This window comes from Etheostoma spectabile, chromosome 20, assembly GCF_008692095.1.
Source record: "Etheostoma spectabile isolate EspeVRDwgs_2016 chromosome 20, UIUC_Espe_1.0, whole genome shotgun sequence".
NCBI lineage: Eukaryota > Metazoa > Chordata > Actinopteri > Perciformes > Percidae > Etheostoma > Etheostoma spectabile.
Window position 1 is genome coordinate 12,405,445 of NC_045752.1, and position 12,432 is coordinate 12,417,876.

Sequence of the window (12,432 nt, forward strand, 5' to 3'; positions counted from 1 at the left end):
AAAAAAAAATATTTGAGTACACTGGTATTGATTTATTTTTATTGCACTTGCATTGCATGGGAGTGTAAAACAAGAGTCACATAAAAGCAGACGGGACCTTTTAAGGCAGGCATTTATTTTAAACTGGGCACAACTGCACCACACAAACAGACTAAAATGTCTTCAATCAAAACATGACAAAATGTGAAAAGCTACTGTTTCTACACCTAAGGTTATCTTGTACTTCCAGTATTAATCCACAGGATAGAAAATTCAAGATCATCATCACCTTTACTCCAGCCACACAATGGGAAATGTAAAAGAAGCAGAGTGGTCATTTGCTTAACGTTGACATCAGTTTCAAAGAATCTTTCTTTCAGACAAACAGTGGGAGTCCATTGCAGACGAAGGTGTTAGTCATCCAACTGCTTTCTTTGAACAAGCACTTTGGTGAGAGTGGTGGCAAAAACATGACATTGGTTAGGCCAAAATGAAAATACATACAAACTCAATTTTTAACATCCCTTCTTTTTGCAGATTAACGTTTGCAGATTTTCTTTGTCTCTCAAATGGATTAAAGCAATTAATATACACCTCAAAAATCATGACACTTTACGTAACATTGATGCTAGAGGAATCATGGCTGTAGCACATAATTACGCCTGCGTGATTTGTGCCATGGCTGTAGAGTGACCAACAAAACCTAGTACAAAACAATTAGCAAACAAAATCAGGTTACACAACATAAATACAAATTATAAATACAAAAAAGTCATTCACATCTTTCTAAAATAAAATGAAATATTTGCAGGAATACGCTTAGCTTGCTTATATCTTACTTTTAAAAGTAAAGGAAAGTACTCTATATAGTAATGCAACTAATTAAATGTCTCACCAATTTGCAAGCCAAACATTAAAGTCCCCATCTGTAGTCATGGTGTCCCTAATCATCAACTCATGAAGTTTGGAGTACAAGTGGATGAGCACATATCCTGTTTAACATTTACAAGACTTGTGGTGAAAGTGGCAGAATTTAAAAAATAAAATGTGTATACCTCAAATTTGGCCCTTTGTCATAATTAATGCAATGATTGTGAGCAATCCATCTGAATCTGCCTCAATAAACATATGCCTTGTACAAATGACCCAGTACAACAAAATGACAACATAAAATGCCCTGTAGGATGAGGCAAAGTCAATGTTCCCATTTGATGTTTCTTTAGATGTCAACATTACCAGCCAACAGTGTGAATCAACAAACATGCCATGTTCTGTTACAGCAATATGAGATGCCTTGTCTTTTGAAGAGACAAAAACAAACACAAAGAGAGAACAGAAGTCTTATTGCATTATCTAAATGCCATTATCCTAAATTAAAGCATATGTACAAATTACAATATGTATCAAATAGTTTGTAAGTGCAATGCAGAGCTTGGTTAAAGTTTCCACTTATGTGCAAACATCAGTGCACAAAGCAACTCAAACTAGGACATAAAGTGACTCAACAAGACACGCTACACCTATCCTTTCCTAGTCTAGTGCCTTCTATTGCTGTGCATTGCTTGACCTATCCGTTAACCTAACCCAAGGTTGCAGAGCCTGGGGAGCACTCTGGTCTCTCTCCCAGAACACAGGACTGGTGACAGTGGAAACATGGCCCTAGTTGGCTGGCACAGCCCTTGGTGCTCTATCATCCCATCTCCATAGGACAGCATAGAAGAATATCATGCTAATACATTGGCAATAAGGACAGGAAGATAATGTTTAAATTGTGGCACACAAGGAAGCGGTTTGTAGCACAGGAGGTGGGAAAGATGCAAAAACAAAAGTTCATGTTTTGGCACTTCACATGAAGTTGTGAATGGATTACCTCAAACCTGAGCTTGCAAGCAAGACCATGGCTACATGAGAATCACATGTTTAGTAGGGAGTTGGCAAGTGAAAAGAGGAAACTTTGACCCAATCACAGGCAGAAAAACGGTGCTAACGTTCAGACTTTTTAGATATTCATGAGGCTAGAAGTTTGCAGTTTTCCAACCACAGGCTTCCATTGCAGTAGGAATTTATTTTATTGCATGGTTGGGGGCCATTCAATTATACGCATTCAAATGCGCCTATTAACTACCATCTTACGCAGTAGCAAGTAACAGAGCTTGACCTAATTGTGTGAGGCAACACAGACAAACAGCTGAATCCTGAAACCTAAATATAGCACCAGTTGGTATACTGTACAGACCAAAGGGTGAAAAAAAGGGCCATGGTCAATTTCAACTAAAGAGTAGCAAGTGCACGACCTGACCTTTGGAAGATGTAACAGAAGCTAGAAGATGGATTTTTTTTTTTTTTTTTTTTAAATGGCTCCGAGGATGAAGCAGAAACTAAGTGATGAACACTCTTAGGAGAATTTGTCACTCAGCTCTACAATGAACCTCAGAATCAAACTACACACACATCCGCACGCACACTAGTGACCCAGTGCAGAAAGACATTTTACAGGCAATGCACTAGAGAATATATTCCATATATTTTATTTAGACTATTTACGAGAGGAAAAAGGCAGCCCTTTTTTGAAAATATAAAGATTACAACTTCTCTTTTTTGTGAAGCACTGATTTTGATGCAGAACTCTTGCGTCGCCGAGTCCAAGCATCAGCTCTGCACCCAGACACGTTAACAAAACAAACAATCCTATCTGACATGCATGTGCCTCTTGAGCAAACACACAGACATACACACTACATGGCCAACAACCACATATTCATACAAAAACACCAGCCAACTGCGGTGTTCTACAAAATCTGAACACATGGTTCCAGCTGCAGCAGGGAAATTAATAATAATAATAATAATAAAAAAAAGATTTGCGTGTTAAACACAATTAATGGCATTAAGGGAAAAAAAATAAAAAGATCTGCTAACATAACAGAATTTTGAAACAAAAGTGACAAGTTTTCTCCCACAATCCTCTAGGGAAATGGCTCAGAGTTCTCATTGTGGTCCAGCAGCAGTAGAGCGGTCATCTCCTCGTGCCAGTGACAACAGCTGTCCAATGATCTTCCTCTCAGTTCCGCACAACTTTGCAGCTCTCTCTCATCTCTGCAGCCATGTCTGTGGTCCCCCTCTAGCCGGCCAGCTAGCCCGGCACGTCCATCCACTCAGTAGGCTCCCTCTCCTCTGGTGTTCACGGTGTGCAGTGCTCCTCTACACCTGGAGGATGAATGTGGGGTAGGAGGAGGAGACAACAAAAAAGAAACGTCTTTGTGTCTAAGTTCTCTTATTGGGTCCTAGCTGGCTGGGCCATGGGTCAAAGGGCCGTCAGACCAAAGTTGCAACGGCAATACATCATGCCGCTCGAGTCCAACCAGCTGTCCGAGATGGGGTCATAGCGCTGGACAGTGTTCAGGTAGGATGATCCGGAGTGACCTCCTACCACATAGAGGTAGTTGTCCACGATGGCAGATCCCACACCTGAAAAACAAATGCAAGTCATTTATAGCCAAGTGATTACATGAATGTCACCATTTTGTAGATGCAGTTAGCTCAATACTTTCAAATGATAGGGGTGGGACAGCCCTCACAATTTGATATTACTGTGATTTTATTGCAATATTATGTGATGTATTGTAATTTATTACATTTTTTCCAACCTCAATTTCTTTCCATAATTTCAAATTATGTCTCCAAAAAGAAACTTTGTCAACATTGTTTTATTTAAAAAGACACATTTCTCTGTTTGTTCTTATCACTTCGATTTTATTGCTGCAAAATGGAAAATATTGCGATACTATGCTGTATCGATTCTTTCCCCCACATCCCTGCTAAATGATACAGAGTCTGCACGTACAAGCCAAAACCACTTTTTATTGAAGCCTCTGTGTAGTCTCTTTAGATAGTACCACTAGGGGTAGCCAAAATCCAATTTGCATTTCGTACAAATAGGGGCTTTAGCAAGAGAATGACGTAAACTCACCAGTGCGTGGTTCATTCATTGGTCGACAGGCTGTCCACTGGTTCTGATGTGGATCATACCTCTCAATGCTAGACAGGTGTGACACTCCATTATGTCCACCCACCACAAATATGAAGCCGAGCATGACGCCTACTCCAAAGTTGATCCTCTTATCTGCCATGGGGGCTACCATTTCCCAGGCATCTTTGCTGGTGTCGTACCGCTCCACACTGTGTGGAGAAGATGCAGCATAATTGACAAAATGCACACAATGGTTTAAAAAAGAAAAAAAGAAAAGAAAAAGGTCTAAATGTCAATAGATCCGACATCCCAGCCTTCTGCAATTTCTCAACAGGTCCCCAGCCAAATGCTGTAATGATTTACCAGTTTCAAGAAACTCTTATTTTTATATTATACAGGCACTAGGGCTGGGCGATATGGAGAAAATCAAATATCACAATATGTTTTACCAAATACCTTGATATTGATACCGCAACAATATTGTAGTGTTGACTTATGGTGCCTTCACAAAATATTTACACAATGAGAGTATTGATAAATCATCATCATCATCATCAGTAATGTGGATATAATGACTAAGTGGGTAAATGCAAATAATAGAACAGTTAGAACAGTCTGGTAAGTCCAGAAAATGACATCACTTTACTGTAATTCAGTCTTTACAACCAGGAAAAGACAACACTTATGCCATATTACGATATTCAAGTAGTCTCATAACACGACAGACATGATATCAATATATAGCCCAGCTCTAACAGGCACTGGTGTAACAATATAATTGATGTGGCATGCTTTCGGAAATTATGAAAAGTGTTATGTTACATATATGCAATTTGTAATTATTAGTCAACGACATACAAAAACTCCTATGTACTCTTTTAAAAGTTGCATTTCAGTTCAAAAGCAGCTAACCGACTTGATGATTTCTTTGATAATTTCTTTTAGCCATATATAGTACTTAATTGGACCAATATTTAGTCATTTGAATACTATTTCAAGCTAAAAGAGAACAGTTCAGGTGGTCTGATCTGAAGTAACCAATGGCAGTGGTAAATTACCAAATTTGACCAGAGTCCATTGAACCCTCTGACAGCAACTGGAACACTAGCAATCAGGGATTGTTTTGCAGTAAGCAAGGACATAAAAGCCATTGGGGAAAGAAAAAAAAATAGTCCCCAAAGATTCTTTGTCCAAACACATTCTCCTGAGGGGTTTCAGGAGTCAAGGAAACAAGCAACACAGTGTGTTGCTCACTAGAGAACCACAGCAGAAACAGAGGTCTAACCCGCAGCACACAGTTGGGCACCCTCCCCATGAAACTTCAGCAACAACTTCTGTTATGGCTCCTTCGCACACACCGACAGGCCCCTGGTCCCATCCTTCAATTGATTGCCAGTTCTTTTAACTAACTAACTAACAAAGACCTTGAGAGGAAACACCAGCTTAGGAGGTCTAAAAGAGGTACAAGCTTTTAAAAAATTAAATAAAATGAAAAAAGGAGTGGTAGAGCACCACGTTGATCCTATGTGGCATCCTTCATTGCCTTCACATTGTACAGAAACTTCAAAGAAAGAGGTTACAGTTAGGGATGCACAATTAATCCAATTTTAATCACAATCATGATTTTGAATTCCCACATTCAAATTTGCGTGATCGAGCAATTTTTTTAAATTTTATACGTCGGTCTCAAGGTTTACCAGTAAACGCAACATTTTGTCCCGTCTGTGTTGTTTTTCAGACAACAGCAGTGACCAGTGCTAGTTAGTGTCTGTTAGCTCACAGGGTTCTAGGGCGCAAGTAATATTTTTCCTCTAGATCACACCGGTGCACCTAATGTCCTCGCATCCACTGCAATGTTGTTTATATGGATATGGTTTCATTTTGCGTTACATGACCCATTTCTTCTGTAAAGCCGTGCCTGTGTTGGATCTCTCCTCTCCTCTACTCTCTCCTCTTACTCTCCGCGCAGCCCGGCCACACTTCTGACATTTGTCTAAAGTTTTAATTGTTATTAACACAGCTGTATATTGTTAAGCATGAGAGGCAAACCTGTATTTGTACCAGTGTTTCCGCTGGTAACTATGCTATCGCGGCTGCCACAGCGAAAAACACAGAAGAAGTTATTGAATGCAACTAACTTCAGTTTGCAGAGTGATAGCGTGGGAGATGGAGCCTGCTGGACCTGGGCGAGAGATGTGACCCATGGCCAGAATATCATAGTTCATAAAAATGCAGCGCAGTGACCATACAGACATTTCATACACACGTGTGTAACTCTGCTGACCCGCCATTCGACCCATGCTGGACCCATTAAATGAGTCAGCAGTCACTCTGTGAGTAGCAAATACGTCCATCGCACCCCCTTCTCCCTAGCACATTTAATCAGTTATGTTGTGTGTGTGTGTGTGTGTGTGTGTGTGTGTGTGTGTGTGTGTGTGTGTGTGTGTATATATATATATATAGTATATATATATATATTATATATATATATATATATATATATATATATATATATATATATACATATACATACTATACACACACACACACACACACACATCCCCATTTATTCAGATAGCTAATTTTCATTTACATGTGTTGCAGCTGTATGGCTATACAACATACAACTTCAACATAAGAAGAATGTAGCAAAATATGGATGTGAAAGCAGTTTAAAATAGCCTATGTGACAATAAAATATGTTGGTTAAAATCAACAAATAATCATGATAATTAATCGTGATCACAATATTGATCAACAAAAAAAAAAAAAAAACGTCATTATCATTTTGGCCATAATTGTGCAGCCTTAGTTACAGTTGAAGAGAAAGAAATGTACCATATACTACACAGAACTGGGAAGCTTCAGAATAAATGATACAGTGCATTGCTAATAACTGGGCAAGCTACAGGACAAGACAGATATTAATAACTAAACATTTTCCATTCCTAATGTTTAACAGCCCATAACATACAGTAAATTTCCACAAGTAAAACAAAAAGATCATATCCACTCTCAGTTGTATTACCTGTTCATATGGGCTGGGCCATAGCCTCCAATAGCGTACACCATGCCATCCAGCACAGCGGTGGCAAAGCAGCTGCGAGACTTGGTCATGGGGGCCACAGGCTGCCACTCCTTCAACTTGGGGACATATTTCTCCACCGACTGGAGGTAATATTGGCCGTCATAGCCTCCAAGGGCATACAGCTCGCCGGCCAGGACCACCACACCGAGTGTGCTGCGGCACTCAGCCATGCGCTCCACAGAGGACCAGGTGTTGCTTTCGGGGTCCCAGCTCTCCACTGTGCTCTCGTGTCTCCGATAGCTAATGCCCTGTCTCATGTGTGTGGCGATGCCTCCCACCACATACACCTTGTGGTTCAGCACTGCTACTCCAAATTCATAACGGGGTACACCGAGAGGGGCCAGACCTATCCATGAATCTGTCCGAGGGAAATACATTTCTATGCTGTAAGAGAGAGACAGATATGACCGGTTTGTCAGGTTGTTTTTAAACACAGTCAGAACAGAAATAGGGCATAGATAACACAGAATTTGGAAAGTTCAATAATGCTTAAAATCATCAACTAGACATGATTACCTTTCTAATGTTGCAAACAGTCCTGCCTTGCCTCCTACCGCAAGCAGCACCTTCGGGGCACACCTGGGCCGTGCCGACAACACAGTCTGATAGGAGAGCCGATGCTCAGGCATAAAATGATATTTGAGGGCCTCATTGAGCAGGTGCTTGCATGCGTGGTCATCTCGTATGAGGTGGTTGGCTTCATATAGGCGAGTGAGAAATTTAACGCTTAGGAGTGGAAGACGAACACAGTGCAACAGCTGAGCCAGATGCTGCTGTCTCTCAGTTACATCATATTTGATCCACGATTCCAGGGCGTAAAATACAGTCTCCTCTGTGACCACCTTAAGGCAGTCATTGGACACAATTTCATCCAACTCCGCCCTTGTCAGTTCAAAAAACTCCTCTGTTAGACAAACTTCCTCAAAGTTCTCACAGATGAATTTAGTTGCAGCCAGGCACAGGTCATGACAGCCATAAGTCTCTGCAAAGCGGGAGATGCCTATACAGTTTCCAGCATCCAGCTGGCTCTCTAAGAAGGAGCAGCACTCCTTAAGTACTAGCTTAACCTGGAGTAAATCGGCAGCCGGTAGCAGAGATTCCACTGTTTCCTGGGAGATAAACACTGTGCCAGTGTATGCATACTCAACGATGGCCTACAAGAAAAAGAGCAAAAGTGTCACATTAACAAAAACTATGGTACAGGTTAGAAGTTAATCAGTGCGGTTTAATAGGTGTCTGCTGGCTCCAAGCATACCTGCAAGGCAGTCTCATCGATGCACTGGAATTCCACCTCGGAGGTCTCCTTTTCTGACAGGTTACCCGTGAACATGGCCTTAAAGTAAGGGCTGATGCTGGCCAGCACTACTTTGTGTGCATGGATCTTGGCATCACCCACACGCAGGACAATGTCACATAGTTCGTGATCCTGCCGCAAGAGCTGGAGGCCTTGCAGCAGCTGTTCTGAGTGAGGCCGTTTCAGACTGGCAAACATATAGGACTGGTCCTGCTGTTCCATCTGAGAGCAGGAATCCACATATCAGTGCATTGTTGACATTTTGTAAAAGGCTATTGATGCAGTGAAATGTTATGAATAACTATTCTACCAACAGCCAATGGAAATCCTGTGGATTAAAAATGTGTCAACTTGTCCCTGGACTAGACACAAGGCTGTCCTGTGCAACCTCACGTAATTGCAGCATACATTAAGGAAACATTCCTGAGTAGTAGCAATGTCATGCGAACAGGTACTTTGGTAACAAGTCAATAACAGAATTCAGAAAATGTGACGGTACTCGTTTTTAAAGTACCTGAGGTACCAGGGGATGCAATTATTCCGCTAAATGCTGGAGAAGAAGACCGATCAGCACAGAAAAACAGAGCCCCTCATTTTCGTGCACGGTGCTCACTGACTGTGGCAATGGCTTTTAACTTCACCTGTAGCCATAAACAGTTAGAGAAAGCCTGGAGCTCCCAAACAGAAAGTAACGTAAAGTCGGTTTCTCTCTGCCGTTGTCCTACACTGCCTAACGTTAGCTTCGATAGCTAGCCCCCCCCCTCTCTCAAATACACGATTTAAAGGATATTTATATCATATGATTTTTACCGTGGTATTGAATTGGGTATCAAGAATCATGAAATTGTATTGGTGTCGATGATTACTCATGGAATATCCGGTCCCGTGCCATCCGTGGTTGTTTTTTGTTGTTGTTTTTTTTACAATGTTTGAATTTTTACATAAAAAGTAATTTCACACACCGTGGTATCGACTTTGGTATCAAGTATAGTGTTCTTTTGGTGGTATCGTATCTACAGTTAGCATTTTGGTAGTCTCGCTTTGCCAGACCTTCCTCCATCGCGGCGTTGAGATTTTTTGGTATCGTGACATCCCCACTTGTAGTATCTTTCATTCAGGGATGTTTTGTAGTAATACAGTAGTTATTCCGACCGTCTCGGTTATAGCGGTTTACTGTGAGTATGTTCTTAATCTAGCTAGTGCTAATGCTACTTAAATCAACCAGCCGTTCTGGCTAGTATGCATACCATGTTTTAACCCAAGCCAACTACATACATGCTGTGGTGCATAATAATACTAATAATGGGAACGGTTAGTTTTGTTTTCTGAGGCCTTGGCTTAATTTTTGAACGGAGGACACGGCCAGATCAAAACTCGCTAGATTACATTACCCCTTAGCTTCACAGCAGCAACCAGCTAGCTAGTGCGCTAGCTTACTCACTTGTAAAGCCCAATAACAGCTTAGATTTTGCAGAAACAAATTTCCCCGGATATGATATTTATATTAACATCAACATCTATGTCACCAACGTCTTGTCAAAAAGGTTCACCTCCAGCAAATACTCAGTGCCAATTTGTTTCATTGCAGTGCAGTCGGCGCAGGTTAGCTGCTAAAAATAAACACGGTTACTGTGGCTAACGTTAGCTGCATCATTGATTGATATACAGTAACATGGCTGACAGATACAAAACGTGACGTTATAGCTAACTGCCAAATAAATTATATATATATAGTATATCGTCAAATCAAGAAAGACAAACCTGTAACCTATAACGTTAGTCCGTCTGGTGCGCCGCTGTAATAACCGATTTTGCAGTGGCGACGATTGGGAACCCCGGGCGGCTTTCAACAAAACAACCTACTGCCAACCTAACCACAAAGCTATAGATGAGCTCTTATAATAACGAGCTATCGTAGCAGCACACCCACTTCCGTTGTTTTTTCAAAATAAAACGAGATTCAAAGCTATTTCTAAGGAAGAGATGATAGCAAGCGACAAGCCGAAAAAATGTGTTACAACGATATAGTGAACTTTACCAGTATTTATTTTACAGAAAATAAAAAAAACACTATTCTACAGACATTTTTATCAACACGCACGCACAACGCAGTATTAATGTGTGTTTATATCATTTGAACACCCATTTTCCCTAAAAAAAGATTCTTAAAAATGTTATAATTTCATAGTAAAGGTTTTCCGTTAACAACTTAACTTCAGTAAAAGTTTTAGCAGCATATGTTTATGACATTCTTTTTGATAGATAGAGATTAGGATAGATAGGATTTTTTTACCCTGAGAATTTGTTATGCTGTGTGTCTGTCTGTCTGTCTATCTGTCTGTGTGTGTGTGTGTGTGTGTGTGTGTGTGTGTGTGTGTGTGTGTGTGTGTGTGTGTGTGTGTGTGTGTGTGTGTGTGTTGTAGAGGTATTGTTTATAAAGTGGCATACAGTACATAAAGTACAAATGTGCTTAAGTACAGTACTGATAAATATACAGTACTATTTCATTGTTCCTTTAATTGTTAAAATTATTTTAGCATAAATGACCATTCTACAGTAAATGTGAACCCAATTTGTACCCCAGAGCATGGGTGCCATAGATGGCATTTTGAAAATCATTATTCTAAGGCAGTGACCATTTTTCTAATAATAAAACCGTGGATATATGGGTGGCTAAAATAATATACTATATTTCTCAAATATAAGGTATTTATATAATAGGCTATAAACTAACATATGCCGACTGCAGTGCAATGAAACAAATTGGCACTGTGTATTTGCTGGAGGCGAACCTGGTGACGAGACGTTGGTGGAATAGATGTTGATGTTATACATATGATATGCGGGGAAATTTGTTTCTGCAAAATGTAAGCTATAGTGGGCTTTTCTCTAATACCTCGGTACTATATAAGTAGCCTATATTTGAGAAAATGTATACTTTTCTTTATGAATATACCAATAGCACAAACAACAAAGCAAACAAAAACATTCATTTTAAGTGATATTTATATAACTGTGCGGAGATCAAAACTGTAAGTAAACAAATTGACATGTGCACAGATAGACATGAAGGATATGTATGTACGTTTAAGTCCAGCTATATCTCAATTTTGTGACTCGGTTTGACTTTTCACATAGACAGTTAAAGAAATCGCTGCAGCTCTCTGTGGCGATGATCCTGCCTGGAGAAGCCTGGAACTCGCGTCACCATGGAAGCGCTCAGTTTGCGACATGTATTCGCCATTTTGCTGCCTCGGTGTGTGTGTGGGCTTCTCTCTAATAACTCGGTAGCTTTCAAACATTCAACACTCAACATACCTACTGGAACAACCACGGAAAACGTCTGCACTTAGAGAAGTGAAGCTGCCGCAACATGACATGGAAATGTGGACGACGTAACGTTAGATAGCCTCATAGAGCGTCACGGAAGAGGACCAGAAGGAATGCAAGGTCTAATTTGTTGCTGTTTTTCTAACTTTGCTAGCACAGTCAGCCAGCAATAACCACTAACACAATTAGCAGAGTAGCAAGTTAGCTTAGCACCGTTTGAGTGATGTTGCAGATAGCTATGGTTCTATGTAACCTTAGCTAGCTAACTAATGTAACGTTAGGCTGCTTAACGGTAACGATGTAGTCAGGGATCGATTGTAACGTTGAACCCATTTAGGGCATTACTAAGTATCGTATAACGGTATCTGGCTGCGGCTGTAATCAACACACACTTTTACTAATGTTGTGATGGATAGCCTGGAATAATGTAACGTACAGCAGGATAACCCATCTCAACCTTTCTGCTGATAAGTAACGTTACCGTGCTTGCCAGCCACAAGTGGTTGTGTCAATTCGCTCCAATCCAACGTAGCTAGTTCATGAAGATCGATCGTAATGTAGAGGAGCAATAAGACTCTCGCTCAGTTAAAATATGCACAGTTACGTGATTGTGTAACATGTTTATGTGCATTATAACGAAACCTTTTGCGCCACATTTCACCCTCAGCCAACTGGAATTGATTCAGTAAGTGGCTACCCAAGTAAATTTTCTCATTTTTGCATTCACAGCTTGACAAACTGGAGAGTGGTTTTCCATCACCAACCACTCAG

General features: G+C 40.5%; 2 protein-coding genes across 4 annotated transcripts in view; one reads left to right on the forward strand and one right to left on the reverse strand.

The window, feature by feature from the left end:
• Positions 1-95: 95 nt before the first annotated feature.
• Positions 96-10,281, reverse strand: klhl28 (kelch like family member 28). The gene is made up of 6 exons (XM_032501293.1): positions 10,093-10,281; positions 8,293-8,553; positions 7,554-8,191; positions 6,978-7,421; positions 3,950-4,158; positions 96-3,447 (listed from the first exon to the last, which is right to left on the reverse strand). The coding sequence occupies exons 2-6, from the start codon at positions 8,551-8,553 to the stop codon at positions 3,284-3,286; spliced, it is 1,716 nt and encodes a 571-aa protein (XP_032357184.1). The 5' UTR covers positions 10,093-10,281; the 3' UTR covers positions 96-3,283.
• A 1,211-nt stretch (positions 10,282-11,492) lies between these two features.
• The window catches only part of togaram1 (TOG array regulator of axonemal microtubules 1), a 15,184-nt gene continuing 14,244 nt past the window's right edge, over positions 11,493-12,432 (forward strand). For 2 of the 3 annotated variants that reach the window (XM_032500284.1, XM_032500285.1), the window contains exons 1-2: positions 11,493-11,781; positions 12,391-12,432. The exon at positions 12,391-12,432 is cut by the window's right edge and continues 1,137 nt beyond it. The gene's annotated coding sequence lies outside the window, so the exon portion shown is untranslated. The remainder of the gene's footprint in view (positions 11,782-12,390) is intronic. The other variant, XM_032500286.1, reaches the window with a different exon arrangement.